Raw genomic sequence first — 22,300 nt, 5'->3', positions numbered from 1 at the left:
GTAAATTTTCCATTGAAGATGATGACCGATCTGGAAGGCCAGTTTCTGTGTCAGTCCCCGAAAATATCGATGCAGTTCAGACATGATCAGACCGTCGAATTGGAATAAAACATATATCTGAAGCACTGAATATTTCATACGAACGCGTTCATCATATAGTTCACGTTAATTTGTACATGAGAAAAGTTACTGCAAAATGGATCCCCAAATGTTTGAATGTTGACCAAAAGCGTGCAAGCGTTCGATCTGTGCTCGATTTAAAAACGATGTAGATTTCATAAACCGAATTGTTACTTTGGATGAGACTTGGATACATTTCTACAATTCAGAAACAAAGCAATAATCGGTGGAATGGCGACACTCAGGTTCTTCAGAAGTAGAACAATAAATGGAGATTACTATTTGACATTACTGACCACTCTACAGGAAAAAATTAACGAGAAAAGACGCGGGAAACTATCCAAAGGTGTTTTGTTTTTGCAGAACAACGCCCCTGCACACAAATCTCATGTTGCCATGCAAAAAATTCGTGATTTAGGGTTTGAATTACTAGAACAACCCCCTTATTCACCAGATTTGGCTCCATCCGACTATCATCTTTTTCCTCAACTGAAAAAAGGTTTAAAAGGTCGTAAATTTTCTTCCAACAAGGAGGTAATAAAAGCTGTGGAGGTCTGGTTCGCAGAGCAGGGAGAAACTTTTTTTTTTTGAAAGGTCTAGAGACGTTGCAGGTTCGCTGTAATAAATGTATCCAATTAAGAGGAGAATATGTTGAGTAATAAAATAATTTGACATTGAAAGTTTGTTTGGTTCTATAGTAGGCTGAGAATTTTTCAATATATCCTCGTATACAAATTTATTGGGTCGATTTAATGGGAATTTTTTTCTTCGTTTACAAATTTACAATCTATTATCGAATAATAAATGGGATGGTATGATGGAGGTGAGTTACGGTTCTCGGCGAGTTTATCTTAGGATCACTGTTTACTTCCTTGCAGTATGTTTAATGTGTTGATTACTTGATTACTATTGTTTGCACAGCATTCTTTACATTGGTTTGAGTTAGTTCTGATGACATCGTTGATGAATAGTGTACTTATGTCATTATTAAATTTGAGGCATACCATAGAGCGTCGAGTAGCATTAATACAGTTTTGGCGTATAATAACTGAAGAATTTTTGTATTTGAAAGTTTACGTCGTTGAAGATTTGTAAAAAAACCAAACGCATTAAGTAAAGAAAGAAGTTCAGTCCCACCAAGTTGGATAACGTTGAAAATAAAAATGATTTTTTATACAAAACCAAAACTTACTGAAGCGTAATAGTAAATGTAGTTTGGAACAATAATAATAAACCATATAAATACCTAGTCGACAATGTTCGAAAATATTTTGATACAAATATATGTACATACAAATTGAAAAAAAAAATACTTACACTTCTGAAGGGTCAATGAAATCTGGTTTCTTTTTAGAAAGCGGAGCTTCGCGTAGTTTCAACAGCTCATCCTTTGAATAGCTAATTTTGACGTTTTCTCGTATAACCAAAATGGCAGGGTCGGCAAAATCTTCAGTCGGTACGTCAGATACACTCATTCCTTCGACTTGTTCATCTCCTGTAAATAAAGCAATACTTCTATCAACAATGCATTATATTTATTTTTAATAGAATATTTCCATGTACATTTAAACCTAAACACCCAGTAAAAATTTTTATTCGGTTATATATGCCATACACATCAGCGAGTTCATAAACAAAATTTCACTACTATAATTTGCTATCCGAATTTGATAATTTTTTGAAGCAATTCGGCCTTTATATGAATACGACCAAGACCAAACTATTGGTATTCTCAAAAATACAAAGAAACGCCATGAAGAGATTATTCAACAAGTGTCTAAGATACCTGGGCACGCTCGTCGACCAGCAATGCGATCCAAAACTCGAAATCATATCAAGAATTGAGCAATCGCGGAAAACTCTGAAAAACATGAGGAGACTTCTAGCCAACCGCAACCTCAGCCTGGAACTCCGGACCAGAATGTTTCGCTGTTATATCTTTCCTGTTCTTCTGTACGGATGCGAAAGTTAGACCATGGATACGGCCACAGAGAAGAAAATTGATGCGTTCGAAAGGTATGCCTACAGGCAAATGTTGCGGATATCTTGGACGGAACATAAGACAAACATAGAGATTCTACAGCAAATGGGTAACTTCTCACCGATAATAGAAGGGAAGATCGAAAGAAAACGGTCGGCCGGCCGTAGACAGAATTCATGGCTGAAAGACTTGCGCAGATGGCTCGGACAAACGCTTACAGAAATTTTTAGAGCTGCAGTTTCTCGTGCGACAATAGCCATTTGGATCGCCAGCCTCCGTAGAGAGGCGGCGTCGTAAGAAAAAGGAAGTAGTCCAGTAGATTATCTGTCTATATTTGACCGATCGTTATTTGCTGAAAAGTTGTGTATTGAAATGTACAAGTAAGGAGTCAGATCACGTTAAAATGTTTCTTGAATGTATGGATGTGCTTTATCCCACGAAAATTGCGAGTTAACTTGCGCCACAAGCATTACCTCCTTACACCATACGATGTTCGCCCTGTCTCCTCACCATGGAGTTGTCGGGGAAAAATGATATGTTTCATTAGATGAAATGTGGGTATATCATTTGACCCAATTATTATTATCTGATACGTTTTCACCACCAAGAACAAATAACAGCATTTGCTGAAAGATAGTTTTACCACGTCATTGCGCCATTTGTCCGCTATTGTTCCGACCTGGGATACGCTTCTTTTCCTAATCCGCCATATCCACCTGATTTGGCCCTCTCCGATTACTTTCTATTCCCAAACTTCGAAAAATAACTTTGTGGAAATCGAATTCAGACAAATGTAGGGACAAACGCTTCCGAAATATTTTTCGGTTAAAAGGAAAAATTATTGTTTTTTCAGTAAAATAACTTTTTCATTGAAAAATCACTCGTCCGCCGAACCATTCTCTTAAACTGAACAAAGTTTATAGACCATATAGTTAAATTAGACTGCGACTCCTATTTTCTTCAGCGAAAGTAAGTGACTAAATACCTAAAGTCGGACATTAGTAATTTTCAATTCGCGTTGTTAAAACCGGAATTCAGTTTTTCAAAAATCCATTTAATGCATGCATCATTTTCTGATTGTTTTATAGAGATCTCGATTTCTTGAAAGGAATAGAAATTATATCTGATTATTCTCTTGTTTCCACTTCTTGTGTAAGAATCGAAGCCCATTTTAAAATCATGAAAGGATTTCAAAGGCTTTTCGATTCTTTTGGAATATTTAAAAAGAACCAAATGCATAGTCGTGCAAAATTTCAGATTTTCACTTCTCGGTGAAAACAAACCATTACTTCAAAAGTTTTTACACGAAGCATATTTTTTAAGTAAGTACAGTTTTGGAATTAAAAATTAAGTGCAAATATATCGCAATAATATTATTTTTTAATGAAAGCCTGTTCCTTAATCTACTTTTCTACATAATTTCCGTGAATATTTAGGCACTTGTCATAACGTGGCACCAGTTTTTGAATACCCTCCTCATAAAATTCTGCCGCCTTACTTGTTAACCACTATATCACAACTGTATTGACTTCGTTATCATCTTGAAGACGCTGACCGCTCAGGTGTTTCTTCAAGTGCATAAACAAATGGTAGTCGCTGGGCGCCATATCAGGGCTGTAGGGAGGATGATCTAGAGTTTCCCATTGAAAAGATTTGATGAGATCTTTGGTCCGATTAGCCACATGTGGACGGGCATTGCCATGCAGCAAAACGATACCCTTACTCAACTTTCCACGTCTTTTGTTCTGGATTGCACGACGCAGATTGTTCAATGTCTCACAATAAGACGCTGCATTGATTGTCTCATTACGAGGCCGAAACTCCACTAGCAATACTCCTTTTCTGTCCCAAAAAACTGCACATGATTTTCCGGGCAGAAATTGTTTGTTTAAATTTCCATTTTTTGGGTGATGATGAATGTCGCCATTCCATGGATTGTTGTTTCTTCTTCTTCACGCCTTTAGCACTAAGAAATCGTATAACAGCCCGTACTTCACAATCGGCGGGACTCACGATTGTTGGAGGCATCTTAAACACTCAGTAAACAACGTACACAATGAAGAATTAGACTGTTATGGCGTCTAAAAAAATATTACATAGGTGTTTTCCTTTACAAAGAGAGACATTCGTTGGATTAAAGTTTGGTAGGATAAGGAGAATTTTTGTAAGGAGAGGGGTTTGTTGGAGAAGGCCCTGAAATAGGAATAGCTCTTCTGCAGGGCTGGGGTTATGGCGGTAGATTTGGGCCAGATGAAAACGAAAATGAAGCTTGTAAGTAAAAACGGCTCTTGTTTATTTGCTCCCCGTATAAAATTTGGTAAACATCCAACAAAGCATCAGTCCACGTGGACTCATCATCTCCACTGTTTACAAACGAAAACATAGAATCGTCAACATAAATGCATTTTTATTGGCCGAAGCTGTCGGAAGGCGTACGTACACAATTTCTTCGAAATATTACTGCGATAAGCAGTGGCGTCGCTTGATTAGATTCCTTTAATTCATAAATAGGAATATGGCGTTCATTTATGTCTGAAAAAAATAATCCTATTCCTGTCAGTGATCGTAAAAAGGCCCAACAAACAAATAATTGCTTACTGTTATTAAAGGTATGAAGTTAGAGAAAATTAATTATATTGACTAGCTGTGCAACGAACAAGGTCATACTCTTGTCAGACTACCTCCTTACTTTTGTATATTTAACCCTATAGAGTTAATATGAGCAAAAGTAAAATCAAAATTACGAAAATGTAATCAGTCTCCAGAACTGAGTAAAGAGATTGTAGTACTCCTAGAAGAAGTTCTAGCAGCAGACCACCAAGAGCTTTGGAAAAACTGTGTTGAACATGGTATCAAAGGAGAAAATGAGTATGTGGTATCACCCTCTTTACAACCCTTAATAATTCAATCAAATGATGACTCATGATTATTTCTAAAGATGGTTTGGAATTGAAATATTTTTCTTATTTGGTTTCATTTGCAAAGAATATATTTTCCTTTATTGTCTTTGCTATGAAATTTCATTGTAGCAAGTTAACAAGGTAGCAGGTTTTCCAATAAGAGGTGTTATTTTGATATTCAAAGAAAAATGCCATTTTTAGATATAAACGATCGGATATTTATTTCATTATAAAGAGGAATGTATGCCGTTAATAATGGAACACAACATCAGCCAAATGGCCGCTACGACTGCGCTTACAGGACCATATCCTTTTCATGAAATTTTCCGTAACCAAATTGCAAAGCGGCTGCCCTATGTCCTCGATAACCTCACGAATTCCATCTTTGAGGTTTTGAATCGATGCTGGACTGTTGGCGTAGACCTTATCTTTCGCGTGGCCCCAAAGGAAAAAGTCGCAAGATGTTAAATCACAAGATCTCGGTGGCCAATTGTGATCACCTCTTCGAGAGATAACACGGTCCGGAAATTTTTCCCGTAAAAGATCGATGGTTTCGTTGCTTGAGTGGCACGTAGCACCGTCTTGTTGAATCAATACCATCCAATTCCAGCCATAAAAAATCATTAATCATCTCTCCATAGCGCAATCCATTTACCGTAACTGTTGCTCCAGCCTCATTTTCGAAAAAGTAAGGTCCAATGACACCGCCAGACCATAAACCGCACCAAACAGTCACGCGTTGAGAATGGAGAGGATTTTCAACAATAACTCTTGGGTTTTCTGAGCCCCAGATTCGACAATTTTGTTTATTGACGTAACCACCAAGGTGAAAATGGGCCTCATCAGTTAAGATGATTTTTCGAAGAAATTCCGGATCATTTTCATGCATTTCAAGGACCCGATCAGCAAAAACACGACGTTGTTGATGATCGGCCGGCGAGTTCTTGTGTGAACTGAACTTTATAGGACTTAAGACCCAAGTCTTTATGCAAAATACGGTGTATTGACGTTTGTAGAATGACTAATTCCAAAGAACGACGAGGAATGGACAAACCTGAGTTTTCTTCAACACTTTGGGCTACAGCAGCAATATTCTCAGTTGTTCTTGAGCGACGTGCACGGGTTTTATTCTTCACATCACTAACTTGTCCCAACAGCTCAAACTGTTTTAGTTTTACGAACCGTCTCTGCCAAACTTTCACCATTTTTATAGTGAATTTTAATAATTTCAATGCGTTGTTGAAGCGTGTATCGTTCCATTTTCATTAACGGCGTAGTTTCTACTTGTCAAATATCAAAAAATGACACCTCTTATTGGAAAACCCTTTATAATACAAAATTGTCGACAAGGGTTTTTATAATCTGCTTGATATTAGAAAAACTATAAAATTACTTGGGATACGTTTGAAGTTATCCAAGCATTCGTTTGAATTTCTATGGCAAGCTGCTTTTGATCAACATTTTTTAGCGATATGTAACCTTTCAAGCATAGAATTGCATACTCGTTCGGCTGAAATATTTAGTTGATTAACTATCTCACATACTTTAATTCGACAAATTTTAAAGCCGGTACTATACGATGCCGCCAACATTCACCCTCCAACGTTTGCTAAACATTGGACGAATTCTGGAACCTTAACATAAACTTACCTAAAGATATGAAAAAGTGATGAACAGCATACAATAGATATAAATACTTTTAAAATAAACTGGATGATACTCCTTCGAAGCGGGTCAAAAAAACCAACGACCCAATCCAAAATTGGAAGCAAAACATTTGTCAAATGATATGCGCACTACGACCACACGGTGCATCCAATCATACAGATGTTATTAACACTCTTTAGAGTAGTCATGGGCATGTTCATATGGTTATTTTTAAAAGTAGAAAGCCAGGTGCAAATCAATTGGACGGAGTACTTTTGGAATAATATTCACATCAATTTTCCTTGGTTTCTTTAATTGTCTTTCCACAATAGCGAAAAGAATTGTCTTAAAATGAGTAAGAAAATGAATCTACCTGTTTCAGTTTCAACTAATGAGAAAAATAGCTGAAATTAACAATCGCTGTAGCGACCTATGAAAAGTCAAGCTTTTTTGAAACCGCTCTCGTAGAATAAGTACAAATCAATAGAAAACCATAGAACAATTAAAAATATCTGAGCCCAATTATATCAGAATATTAAGAATTCTTTTAATTTAATAACTCTTAGACCATTTTCATGGTTTTTCTAATAAATGGGCTTGAAGTCAAGTATCTCAATTATCCATGGAATATTTTTAAATTTTAGCAATAAACCAAGACCATGTATAAGCAAAGGAATGCAGAAGAACATCGGTGATAAAGAAGTACCCAAGGAAATGATAATACAAGTTCATGAAAAATAGTTACATCAATACTTACATGTAGCCAAAAAACGTGGACAATGATAGATGAACTAGAAGGATTTTTCAACAAACATGAGACCATGCAATTTAGACCAGAGAAGGGCCAAGAATATGGTAAAAGGATGTGAAACCAGTAAGAGAAACTAAACAGCCAACAATTTTAAGCGTATAAAACTCATACAATATAATTCTAATAGTAACCTCCTCCGTTTCTTATTCACAACAAAATTGAACACGATCAAATTGAAAAAATCACGTTTTTTTTTTCATTCATTTGCATTCATAAAGAATGTAATTTCTGAATCAGTCAAAAAGCGTGAAAAAAAATTACCGTAGCGGTTCATTTTTTCACGCTTTTGCGTTAGAAAAAGTTTAAACTGCACACCAGAAGATGTTCTTGTATTGGCAACTGCAGCGACTATGAATCTTCTCCCTGAAAAATCCAGAGAACAGTATTTAAAGGAATATAATTCTATTTGGAGGGGCGTACTAAAAATGCTTCACAGAAAGAGTGTTACTAGCTTACTTTGAAGCTAAATCCAAAATGTGGAAATCTTCAACACTTTGGTCGACTTATTGGGTATTTGAAAAATAAATCAGTTAACTTATAGACCCAAAAAATCTAAAACATTTGCCCGTCAAAAAATTTTAATATCAACAAGCTCTGTGGAGGGAGGAATAAAATGAAGTTTAACCATATTAATAATACCGGAAATGTTTCAATTATCTTAGTACCTGATACAAAAACTCATGTTCAACGTCGATTACAAATGTTCAATGTGAAAACAGATCATTTCTTTTTGCAGTATAGAAATGGAAAATGCGAAACCCAAGCTGTAGGTATCAATACCTTTTCAAAAATTTCCTCGCTTATCTCAACATATTTGAATTTACCTAATCCAAAAAACTACATTGGGCATACATTTCGACGCTCTTCAGCATCTCTATTATTCCGGTGGTGATAGAATTTAACTAAAGAGGCACGGTGGGTGCAAATCCAACACAGTTGCGGAGGGTTACGTAGACGACTCAATAAAAAACAAAATGGATTCAATTATCGATAGTTATCTTCACTCCAAATTAATAATGCTCACAGTTATACTTTTAATATTACTACATATTACACTCGTTCTATTCATAAAAAACGTATTACTTTACTGACTTGTTGCATAAATAACTATTTCATGAACATTTGAGTAAGAAAAAGTTTTTTTCTCGAGGGTGCCTAGTTTCCTCACAGTGGGACAAAAACAACTAAGCATTAATAATTCATAGCATTAATTGCAGCAGTTTAGGCAAAATAGAACGTCGATCTGTGATAATAATTGATACATGGATTCACAAGCACACATCTGGATGAAAACGATAGTTTTCAAAGTATATTGAAACTGGTGGTGCCATGTTCAAATCTGGTAAGATTATGGCGTCTCTATTTCGGAATATTTACGGCTACTTACAAAAGGCTGTGTTCACAGAATAAAAAAATTAAGTATCAATAAGACACTTTCCCGCTCACCAAATTGTACTTTTAATATTACTATCATAAATTAAAAATTAATAAAAGTTTTGTCGAATTTTTGTAAGTTTACGGACGTATACAAAATTTTGTATGAAACTTGTGAGTAAAGTAACTTTTTTCACACGTCTTATTCGTGAAAAAACGCATTACTTTACTCACTTGTTGCATAAATAACTATTATCCTATTTAACAAAATATGGCAAGTATTATATCTTAAATTTCATTAATTATTAAAAAGGTTTGTGCCAGAAAACGGAACGATAAGAAAACAAGTTTTGTAGACCCAGCACCCTCTACCGAAAATGAAATAAACTTAAGTTTGCCACGTGCAAATTTCACTTCATCAAAATCTATGTTTCGATTTGAAATTATAATACAAATAAATTAAGGTGCATACGAACAAAAAAAAATAAGTAAAAATAATCAACATAAATTACTTGTAAACCAAAATTAACAAATAAAATCTAAATACCATTTTACCATTTTGGTTACTTACTCCAAGAAACTCTCTTAACTCTCGGTTTTTGTAACCTTCTTTTGGCTCTTCCGGCCAAACTGGCATTGACGGAATTGTGCATAATACCAGAACGTTCTTTAGGAATTTTCTTAGTTTTCGCCATGTCAACAAGAAAATATACAATTTACACACGAATCAATAACAAAATTTTAACACCACAAAGCCAAATGACGAATTTAAAAAAAGAATTAAAATAAGTTAAAATATTATACAATTCGCAGAACTGGGACGATAAAATTTTTCTATAATAGTATGTGTTCAACCTTCGCTGGTAAAAGCAGAAATAATCTAAATCGACAAAAAGTTGCATTTAACAAACATTTCAGAAAAAAAAACAAATTCCGGATGGGTTTTTAGCAGATATCGATATTACAATCACTGTTAAACCAACTACAAAAATCTATTGGAAATTATACAGGGACTCGTAAATAAAAATCACACATTTTGAACAAAATAGAATCGAATTATTTTGTAAAGACAAACACAATTCTAATAGAAAATTTAAGACATTTGATTGACTTTGTTAGTTCCTATACTTTCTCGCTATACATGATTCAAGTAAAAAGTGTCATTAATAGATGGGGACACGAGAAGAAAGGAAAATTAATTATTTCTTCAAAAAAAAATGGTGTTACAAATTTATTTATATTTTTTAAAAAAAGTGGAAATAATGAACGAAGTAGCATCTGAAATTATTTCCAGCAATACAGGATGTCCCTAAACTACGTAACGGCTACTATTTAAAGAATTCGCAGATTTTGTGTATATAACATATTTTTTGAGATATTGGCAATATTTTAAATGCATCTCCCTGTATTTAAGATTTTTTTGAGTAGATATTAATTACTGATAGCAGGTTTAGTGATTCTGACTTACGGATTAAATTTTAACATCAAATTCAAATATTCAAGTACTCCTATTAAAATTCTAGTAATTACTGCAGTATACCGAAAAAAAAGTTTATCCATGTTGACGTTTGTGTTAAATCTCATTTATTATTCCTTCTGAATGTTCTTGATTTTAGGTGTCTTCTGATTTAAAAATAGTTTTTTTTTATAATTTTTGAAACATTGATAAAAAATTGACGTTTCGACTTAACTTCAGTCTTTGTCAAAATATGATATTGACACTGACAATTGCATATTTATATTAATCAATAGATCCCATACATCATGAACATCAAAATTAAAATAAAATCAAAATAGAAATTTATTTACATAACAAATATGTGGCGGTAATTAATTAAATTATTTGTCTTTTTTATTATTTATAGCTTTTTCGTCCTTATGAATGTGAACCATTTCTAAAAATTCTCTTTTTCGTGTATTAGATTCCAAGACTTTCTGAGTCTTTATATTTGAATTTATGTTTTTTTGATATTCCATAGTTCGTTAATGCAGTTTTATTTTTTTTTTATGGTATGGATGACCATTTAGTCTATTTTCTAAATACTGAGATGTTTGCCCTATGTAGACAGCGTCACAATTAGTACAAGACACTTTTTTTGGTTTTTGGTGTTTTAGATTTTAATTTAATGAAATATTTGAATAACGTATTATGTCCTTTATGACTTCTAATAACATATTTATTGAAATAATTCGATAGTTGTTGGGAAAGTCCTTGTACATATGGTGAGGAAAAATGTTTCATGTTTTGATGTTTCGTTTCTGTTTTGTTTTTTAATTGATTGTAGTATCTGTTTATACTTTCCTTGAATTTGTAGTTTATCATTTTTTCGGATAATTATTTTTTTTTCAATGCAGTTTTTGCTTTTTGAATAGCGAAGCATCTAAATTCAGGATCTAATAGTTGGATAGATCTATCAGCTAAACTTATTATCACTAATCTTTTTTGTGATATGGGATAACATGAATTGAAGTTCAAATATCTTGAAGACCAAGTTGGTTTCATATACCATTCTGTTCTAATTTTATTGTTAATTTTATGGTAATTTTATATAATGTGACATCAAGAAAATTAATTTTATTATATTGTTCGCTTTTGATTGTGAACTGAAGTTTTTTATTATAAGAATTGAATTTTTTATTTATGTTTTCAATTTGATGCTTTGGTACGGCAGTAATGCAATCATCTATATTTCGAAAAAAGAATGGAATATTTATATCAAGTATGCTTAGGACAGTGTCCTCGAGATCTTCCATTTCTAATTGTGCTACAACACTTGAAATGGATACTCCCATAGCATAACCATCAATTGTGACGCTGTCAACATAGGGCAGACCTCTCAGTATTTAGAAAATAGACTAAAAAGTCGTCAATACGATAGAAAAAATAAAACTGCATTAACGAACCATGAAATATGTAAAAAACATAAATTTAATTATAAACATTCAAAAATTTCTAGGAACGGAATCTAATACACGAAAAAGAGAATTTTGTAAATTCTAATGAAACTACAATTAATTTCATTAAGAACTGCTGCTACATATTTGAGAAGTATAGACTAAGGAAACATTAATTTTTCTTATTAGAACTAATTGTCAGTGTCAATATCATATGATAAAAACTAAAGTTAAGTCAAAATGTCAATTTTTTATCAATCGTTCAAAAATTATTGAAAAAAAAACTAATTTTAAAACTGAAGAGACCTAAAATCAAGAACATTTAAAAGAAAGAAAATATTGAAAATTAAAATTGAACAAAAAAATCAAAATAAATTTCAAATAGTCAAAAAAAGTGACAAAATTCTGAAAAAAGTGACACCTTCTTAAAAAAGTAACTAGTTACAATCCCTGGGTCTAATTCAATCCATTCCATTCTAAATTGTTTAGTCGGTTAACATAGTCCTGATTTTTTCCAGTGGGGATTTTCCTGAGCCCATTAGCGACAATTGTGTCGATACAGTAAACCACTAAAACAAAACATTGCCTCATCTGAAAATACTACACTATTAAGAAAATTTGGATTTCCAGCACAACGTTTGATGAAGTTTTTACAAAATTCCAAAAGTCTGTCCGGAGGATCTCATGAGAGATATTAATCAAGTTGAACTTTGTACCAGTGCATTTTTTCCTTCTTGAAAAACTTTACTGACTAACATTTTGTACTAAGGCAATTTCTGTTGAAGTTGTATGAGGATTGTCTACTAATAAGAGCAAAATATCTTTGCATTGTCGCTTATTTCTGGTCTTTCAGATGCTGGGGCACCCTTTACACTTCCTATTTGATTAAATTTTGCAACAATTCCGCTTACTGTGCTTCTTTATGACTTCCAAGTGTATAGCCCTCTTTCAGTTAAAGGAGTCATAATTATAAACTTGGTATGACATTAATTGTGAGACTGATACTAACGAAAAGTTGAAAAAATTGATAAAAACAGATATCCTTACCAGACAACTTCAAATTTTAATTCTTTATATTATTTAGTTTCGTTTTCATAGGTTAGTTTTTTCTTACATGACGTGGTTTTGAATTTTTTCAATATGAGGGTTTTTATAAATTTGGTGCATTATTTTATTGTAACTCTGTATATGAAAACTTTCTTTTTTTCTAAAGAAAAGAATCAAAAATTTTATTTAAATAATAACAGTCAACAATTCACCTTCCAAATAAGAAAAATTTCCTTTCAAAATTATTAATACAACTGGTTCTATAAGTATAGTCAATATCTCATCCCATAGAACATCAGACATATTATTATCTATTAAAGAGTTCCTTAGAGAAGCAAATCTGATTTCCACATATTCTTCATCAAAATCAGACCAACATACCCCAGCACATCTATCCTTTTATTCTTATCCCTACTGTATCTCACAAATACAAAATCCCATTATTGGCAGTCATAATAGACACCAAGTCTGTTGTCTATAGTACATACTAATAATTTAGTTCTGTAGATCTGGTTCAGAATCAGAATATATAGCAATATCCTATTAAGTTTTTAATAAATATCTTCTCAATTGAAATGAGAATAAATGCAGCCAAGGCTCTTGATGTACTGTTGATTATTAGCTTTTTTAAATGAATTTCTTCCCACAATTATCAATGTCTGTGAAATATATTGCCAATTCCTTAGTATTGGTAACAATTCCAGTCCCTGAAGTGATGTTTTATCAGGAATTCATTTAATTACCATTCAATATCATATTGAACTTTTATTCTTGTAAAATCACAAAAGTGCTTTAAGCTTATGTGAACAAATTCTTCTTTGGTGGATATTTCTTGTTACAACACAAAACTATTGACCAACAAAATTTTCTTTAACGAAGATTATTTTCTGAAACATTTTATCATCATAGTGTGTCAGATATGACATGAACGACAAATTCGTTTTTCAGGTATTATACTAAAAGTAATGAGAAAAGTCAGAGTAGTATAAATTTTAAATTAATAATGCCTTAAATTCAACAATCATGTGAATTGACTGAGTATTCCAAATAAAAAATGATATTCCTCTCTTTTCAAGCATACAGTAAAGATAATATTACAAGTTGAACAAAAAATTTGTTTACATACCATTGGAAATAAAATAAATTTATTAGGTTTAAGCATAAATATAGATTCATTAAAAATATTACAGAAATGTCTATCCACATTCTGATTTCACAAAATAACAAGAATATTGTTACTTGGCAAGGAGAAAAGTATGTTATTTTGAATGGTGCACATTCTAGTTTGGTAAATTGATGCCTTTGAATTTTCCTTCACAATTAGCAAAACATCAAACGATTGTCATTATTAGCATTGGTCTTTTGCCCGCCAATTTTAATGCAATATTTTCCTTTAAAGTGATTTCCAATTATGCAAATTGCATTTTTCAAAAAGGTTTGGGATTTGAAAAACTATTATTAAATAAATCAGCTATTTCTTTTATTAATATTCTTCTTACCCAATTGGTAGATATATAGACTTTAAGAATTCAAAAATGTGTGAAATGATAAAAAATACTCTCTAAAAAGCAGACAATTGATACTATTACTTTGGTGAAGTGAAACTCGAGAAAATGATAAGTAATCAAATTAGTTAAGGAAAATCAACAACATATAGTTGTCATAATTAATAACAATAATGACTTTCTGACACACACATACTAGATTAAATGAAATGACATGTTTAATTACTTTTCTGCTTCATGTCTGTATAATTTTCAAACTTAAAAAAACATTTGTTTACCAATTCTTGTTTAATATAAGATGGTGTGCATTCTTGAAACAATATTTCTCTAATTTATTATTTTATTTGCTTTACAGCCAGCCCCATAATTTTTCAAATTAGATAGTGGCGTAGAATTTTCATTTTAATGAAAGCTATCCTTCCTATGAAAATCTGGAACAATCTCGAGTAGTATCAACAGCTTTGTGAATTGATGAGTGAATTCCATTTGAAACAAAATAGACAAAAGAATTGGTCTCAAAGTGTGGTAATCTTTAACATAGAGAAAATAAGACAGTGTAATTGTGAATGTTATTGTAGTGATAGCAGTAAACAGTATGTTATTCATTTTGTTACATATATTAAATTAGTATCAAGAGACTGGAGAACATTGGTAAATGGAAAATATAAATGAGGAAAAACAATTAACCCTTGAATAATACACTGTTTTTTGAAATATCTGCTGTGGTTTATTTTATTTTGATGCTTTAAATTAGAAAACAATTCAAGTCACTGTTTAATGCTACCACAGGTAAAATTTACCTTAGCTCCAATTTCTGAAGACAATAACTTGGTTATCAAAACACAGCTAGACAGTGCCATAATGAGTGTTGGTTTAGTGATAACAATAAACAGAGTTTCTCGGCATTAATATCATCATGGTTGCAGAAGTTCCAATTTAGTAATTGCTTGAAAAAACTTCACTGTGTTATCAGACAGTAATTCAATAGAAATATTTGCAATAATTGCAGTTTTATATAGTAAATTAATGTCAAGACACAAGAGAATATTGTTAAATAGAAAATAAAAATGTGAAAAACCAATTGTACCCTTCAATAATCCACAGATTTTTTTGGAGTATCTGCTATGGTTTTGTTTATTTTGATCTTTTAAATTTATGATACTTTATAATACTCTAGACAAGCCAATGTTTTTATGGTAACCATAAAGTCCAGTGAAGTGTATGTGTAGTGATTTAACCAAATAAATGTATACTATTAATGTCTATTTGTTGCATGTATAATATTGGCATATATTTTTAGATTGTTTAATATTAAAACACCATTTATTCAAATAAAAATATTATTTTTGCATTAATAAAAAAAAAACAAAAAAAGTGTATTCAGCCTTACCTTATCTATGAAGTGTTGTATTTTTTATTGCTAACAATTGCTTATTTTATTTTACATATATAAATCTAAAGGTGCTGATTAAAGATGATGACAAATGAATTGAAAAAAAAATGGATAAGGTAGACATTATGTGACAATGAAAAGGTACATATATAATAAATTTAAAAAGAACTTTTTGATACACTTCAAGATTAGAATAAAGTTCTGTTGTATCGTATAACTTTAAGGAAATGTTAAAAAATAACTTGCCATTTTTAGACTGCTTGTCACTCAAAATCTTCATCTGCATTTTCTCTGTTTCTGACGCCTGTGACATAGACATAGCACAATTTTCTTCTTTGGTTACACTTTTAATACAAAGTCAGCTGTACACCTAATCTAAGTTGTATAATAAATAATCAAAACTCGAAATCGTATAAAGAAAAACCTATATAATATACAACTAATATTAATATCACAGTTTGTTATTTCGTCAACAAAAACTCAACATACGGACACAAACAAGTCAATTTCGCGATAATAAATTCAATGAAAAATGCTTGTATATTACACTAACTTGTGTGTATGGTTTATTCTCAAAATTCAATTACAACGCACATAAACCTCTTTGAATTAGCAAAAATAGAAACGAACGCCATATGCCTTTCTTTCACTTTTCAAACCATGCGCCATCTTACTTAACTACAGAGAACTATATTTTTCCAATAAGCGCATGCCAGAAAACAACGAATAAAATGTTAAATTTAGAGTTGGGATAAAACAAATCGCAATAACTGTTACTAGAGACCGAAACCATGAAATGTTTATTTTAAATTTTTATCCCTGTAAACATTTACAGTGATAATTTTTTTCAATTTAAAAAGAGTGAGGAAGAAAACTGGAGTTCTCTTAAAAAATGATGATGAAATATAGATATACCAAGATAATAAGACAAGTAAATTATTAGGCATCTCTGTTAATAGTTATTATTTGAAGATCTCTTAACATCAAAAAACCCACCCATCTCTATGTAAAAATTGTATGCGCCATCTCTGTGGACAATACTGTCGACCGATTATATTTTAAGAAGGAACCTTATTAATAATTATACTTTGAATGATTTGTTATTTAAGTACATCGAAAGATGGAGTAACAAGAACTTTCCTTTGTATTATTAGTTTCTACTCAAAAGAAGTTCCTTGGAGTTTCCATATTATTATACGTTACATTTTAGAACATGTTAGAAACTTCTCAAAAATCAGAAAAAGAAGAAAGAAGTCCGTCTCATAATTGAGGACAAAATATGGGAAATAAAGAACGATAGCCCGATAATTGATATGTTAGATGAAAACGACAGCGGAAAGAGTCAAATGGATGACTGTTCAATAGAAGAGGAATTCACGCAGGTGAGAAACATGAGGAAAAGAAAGAAAACGGAAAGAAAAGCCTTAGAAGAAGAAAAAAACGAGGGAAGGATAGAAATACAAGAGGAATTGAAGAAAATAAAAAGAGACGAGGAAAACAAACAGGCCAAACCGAAGAGACGTCCACCTCCAATTATATTGAAATCCTCACTAATGTAGACTGTTATCGGAAAGCAACTGATATAAAGAATAATCGACGCCCAGTGTAAAATGGGCAATTACACTGGAAAGATCACCACCACGCTGACAGTGGAGGATTTCAATAAAATGAAGATGCTCCTGAGCTAGCACAAGGAAATAGAGAGGTATACGTACGCACTCAAGAGGAAAAGAAAAGAAAATGGTTTAATGCCCAAAAAATTATAGCAACTCCAAGCCATACACATAAATATGAGTGACGATCTGATAAATTTGTATAGGGAAAAAATCCAATAGCTAGTCAAAGAGTCTAAAGGCCACAAAACCCGGAAGAAAAAAAGATAGTCAGGGAAATAAAACAAAAAATTCAGGAAAAATTACAGGAACACAGGAGCGAGGAATGGAACAAAAGAATGAACGAATTAGACCCGTAAAAACCCGGCATATGGAATATATCGAAAGTGCTAAGTGAGATAAGTTTACATTGAACAAATATTCCGAAGAAGAAATGGATTTCTCAGACATGATAGAAAAAAATATCAACGACTACCTAGACGAGGAGGATCAAGAAATCCTAGGATTCGCAGCACCGTTGGAAGTGAAGGATCGGAGAGAAAAGCTTCGGAAATAGACGGAGTTTCAAACAGAGCGCTGAAAAACATGCCGATAAAAGGTGTGGCATGTTGAGGACGAAACACTTCCCATCGAGATGTAAACAAGCAGACATCATCATTCTGAGAAAATCCGAAAAAGATCCCACTTTCCCGCAAAACTATAGACCGATAAGTTTGTTACCTGCCATGAATAAAATCCCAGAGTGATACTGAGGATTCTGGACGAACAAACAAGGACTCTGAACACAATACCAGGAAAATAGTTCGGCTTTAGAAGAAACCACAGTACCGAATAGCAAATCTTGATATTAGTAGAATGTACTACCCAAGGTTTTAACCAGAAAGAATCCACAGGAGTAATCTTCCTAGATGTAAGCAAATCTTTCGATCCAGAGTGGCACGAGGGCTTACTTTATAAGATGAAAGAGGCAGGGTATACGAAACCACTCATAAATCTTCTGATCGCGTATCTCAAAGACAGGAAGTTTCCGGTGAAGGTTACAAACAAGAAATCGGAAGTCGGAGAGCAGCAGTCGGGAGTACCGGAAGGAGCGTTGTATGTTGTTTAACATTTACACAGCGGACATCCCAAAAACGGAGATGGGTGAAAAACATAAACTCCAAAACGGTGCAAACGATATAGACGAATGTTGCAAAACATGGAAGATAGAAGTTAACTGCGAGAAAAGTCAAACAGCCAAACAAACAAACTACAAGAAAAGAAGGAGTCATCAACCCGACCGGAAAATAAAAATCAACCAAGAGGCCAAATATCTAGACGTAACATTGAATCAAGGTCTCACTTTCAACGAACACGTGAAAAGCACTGTCGAAAAAGTGAGATAAGCGAGAGCAAGACTATGCCAATTAATCGGTAGAAAAAGTAAGCTAAAGACGGAAACAAAACTCAGATTTATAAGCAGTATAATAATACCGATTATGACATACGCCTCGGTTGCATGGGGTAAAAGAACAGAAAAATATACGGAGAAACGGGACCGCACAGAGTACTGGACATCAAGGACGACAGTGCAGAAGAAGGTAAGTATAAAAAACAGAAATATACCAAAAAGAACAAAAAACACAAAACCACGCACCAAAAAAAACATACAAATAAAAATAATTCTTTCCAAAATCCTAGGTTTTCGGAATCAACCCACAAGAGGACACCCCTCGGCACGTTTCTGAGCACGATCGTCAAATAAAAAGTATGCGGTAAATATATGTATAAAAAAATCATACAATCTTTGATGCAAAAGTTTAAAAAAAAAGACTTAGGGTCCAATTTGCAAAAAAGGGACTTTAAGCGAAATTTTTAAAAAAAAGGAATTTTAGGGTCCTCACTAAAAGTCCTAAACTTCTTTTTCAGGAAATAATGGCTTCAATTCAATTCTTCGTTTAATTTTCACCCGTTTCAAAAATATGTTTTACAAGTGACCAATATCAACTTTGCGTCGGTTTTTGAAAGAATGTGTCTGATTGGTCAATAAAATTAGATAGCTTTGTGTTGTATTTGTTAAATGTTGATTTACTTGGTTAGACTTTTTTTAAAATTATGAAAATTCCACCGTTTTTCGGTACCATAAGAAGAGTTAAAGCATGGGTTTTATGTCTGTGCATAGAAATAATAAAAAAAAATGATCTAAATAAATGTGCAGACTTATTCTGCATGGAAAAACGACGATTACAGTTTTTGTTTAAATAAACCATACTGAAATGTAAAAGATGGTTTTTAATTAATCGTTTTTTCACTCATAATTTTTTACTTAAATTAAGTTGTCCTGTACAGTTTTCTAGTTGCGCTCATAATTACGTGAGAAGATATTCAAAAATTTCTTTGAATTTCTTATTGCGAGCGAGCTTTTGATCAGCATTAGCTAGGGTTGCCAACCGTCCTGTTTTCCTAGGATATGTCGTAGTTTTTGTAGTGTGCTGAATAGTTTTTAAGCAGCGTCCTGGATTTTCAAAAATTTGAATATTACTCAAAAAGACGATAGCTTAAACGCCTTGTGGCTAACATATTTCAAGTCTTTTCTCTCATAAATTCACAGTGGTCAAAAGAAATAAATCGATTACAGCCAACAACAGTACCTGTAATAATCAAAACTATGTATAATATAGACATGAAGTGTGACTAATTTTATAATTATTTGCTTACTCAACTACAGATACTGAGAAAAATTAATGGGGTTGAAAAGTATAGAAAAATTGATAAGTTTATAATATTAGAATGTGTTAATGCATCTAAATGTTCTTGATTTTAGGTCTCTTCTGTTTTAAAATTAGTTTTTTTTGATAATTTTAAATAATATATTAATTTATCCAAAGGTCTAAGAATTTAAAGAAATTAGAATGTATTAGATACTATAAGTTATAGTGACTAATATCTAATAGTTATAGTCTATAACTAACCTAAGTTTTAAAAATTTGTCACAAACTAAAGTGTTTGTTTTCTATTTAAACAACTAATTTTCAACTCGTATGATTTTTATTAAGAAATGTGATTATTTTATTGAATTGAATTTTATTTCACCTGTTTTCACTAGATATTTATTTAACTATTGCAACTTTATTAATGCGTTCTGTTTTTAAATTGTCCTGGTTTTTCTAACTTCAAATTCTGTTTTTTTAAATTTCAGGTTTGTAACCCTACATTAAGCCTTCCACCATAGCTTTTTCATAATTATGTTAACTAATTTATTGCATAACCGTTTAGTCGATATATTTTTATTCGGCATTTTCAAAGATTGCACAGACTTTTATCAACTATTTCTAGAGTGGCTTTTTAAATAATGTACCCCGAGCACCATCTTTGTTCATATGATTACTTTCATCACAAAACATTTTACGAGACGAAGCACTTTCAAGATAATATTCAAGTAACTTTTTCAACGTAAAAACAATGTTTAAATAACATTCGGATTAATTTTTCCCTAGATTTATCCCCAAGAAAATAATTTTCTTTATAGGAGTATTAAAACTTATCTTTCTCGCTCATCGCTATTTTAGATAGAGTGAAGTATTCAGTGTTAAAAAATTTTAAATGACTAGAGTCGTTAATTAAATATTGGTATACAAAATTTAAACTATTCACGTAGTCCAAAATAATTTTGTAAATATAACCTAGAAAAGCTACTTTAAGATAACGCTGAATGTTAATTAATTATTGTGAATTTCTCCCTAGTGTAAAGAATTTGATGGACACTTTCTGTAACATAGAGATGGTTCTCCTTACCACTACACTCCATAACTGTACTGTTATGAAATAGCTTTTACATTATGACGTCACAACTATAGTGACAATCGTGGCGCGTTCATAGTTACGTGATTTATTTCTAAATTTCATCAATAGCCTTTTAAATAGTTAAAAATATTTTCTGCGCATTTCTCAAATTCGGCCATGTTTTTCGGGCACTTTACTAATAAACATACGATACACACTACGTTTTCTATACAATTTAAAATAAAAAAAAGTAAAGAAAATTGTAGTGAATGAGATTTGTGGATTATGCGTGCAAAGTATAATGTTTTTTGTTTTTCTTGTTCTACATTTCGTGTGTTATCAATATTATTTTTCTTGGAGTTATTTATATCGATATTATTATCATCGTTGGCTTGATTATATTGATGAACAGCTTTATGGGCCTCTTTTTTCTTGGATCCTTGATTCCAAATACAAAGTTTACTTGCAGCAACATGTGCACAACGGTCCTAAACATGAATTGCGTTCTTTGCCCTAAAAAATTTACAATTAATTTTAGTGGTCAGAATTTTGTTTGAAATATTTACAGAAGAATGCAGTTTTACTTGTCATTAAAATTGTGATTCCAGCCTCTCAACTAATTCTGCCTTATTTCCACCTTGAGAACGTCCATAACATTTTAACCATCGTCTTAATTGAATACACTGTGCCTAGCTGCTGTTGCATATGCGTATAACCTTTCAAAAACAAATATTTAATGACAGCTCGATACTCAGTGTCTCCAGTTCCAGGAAATTCTTGTTACTTCCACGACAAGGACCGTGTAGCCGGTTCTGTTCGGTTATGATGGAAGAGTACAAAGTTTACCGAATATGACGATTTGTTTAAGTATTGTTGTCGCAGTGTCGATTGTTTTTCTTCAACCAATTTCTAGCAGAGCCTTTCTACTTATTTTGGATATAAATACGTCGTTGTTTATCAGCGAGAAATCAGTATATAACTCAAAGTCATAGTAAACGGAACGAAATAGTGAAAAGTAAACCGTGAGTTTAAATAAAATATAAAAGTGTGAATATTTAATTATATAAGTAATGATAAGTTAATTATTATAGTGTGTAGTGTAAGTAAGAGACAGTGTGTATAAATTCATTTTACTGTTTGAATATTAATAAGTGCAGACACCTTCAGGTTGAAATCTAAAGCTTTTCAGTAAAGAAAAATTTGACTCGAAAACTTGTTTTTTCTTTACTAGTCCTGGAACACATTGAACTAC

At 32.2% G+C, this 22,300-nt stretch overlaps 1 protein-coding gene across 10 annotated transcripts in view; it reads right to left on the bottom strand.

The window, feature by feature from the left end:
- LOC130445947 (eukaryotic translation initiation factor 4E transporter-like) overlaps positions 1-16,365 on the bottom strand; it is a 45,468-nt gene extending 29,103 nt beyond the window's left edge. For 5 of the 10 annotated variants that reach the window (XM_056781866.1, XM_056781867.1, XM_056781870.1 and 2 more), the window contains exons 1-2: positions 9,405-16,329; positions 1,438-1,615 (exon numbers count right to left, since the gene is read on the bottom strand). In XM_056781866.1, the coding sequence (XP_056637844.1) occupies positions 1,438-1,615; positions 9,405-9,528 (302 nt within the window). In that variant the 5' untranslated portion in view covers positions 9,529-16,329. Of the gene's footprint in view, positions 1-1,437; positions 1,616-9,404 lie in introns of all 10 variants that reach the window. The other 5 variants (XM_056781868.1, XM_056781876.1, XM_056781874.1 and 2 more) reach the window with 3 other exon arrangements.
- Between the last annotated feature and the right edge of the window lie 5,935 nt (positions 16,366-22,300).

This window comes from Diorhabda sublineata, chromosome 6, assembly GCF_026230105.1.
Source record: "Diorhabda sublineata isolate icDioSubl1.1 chromosome 6, icDioSubl1.1, whole genome shotgun sequence".
NCBI lineage: Eukaryota > Metazoa > Arthropoda > Insecta > Coleoptera > Chrysomelidae > Diorhabda > Diorhabda sublineata.
This window is presented reverse-complemented; position numbering and strand designations above follow the sequence as displayed.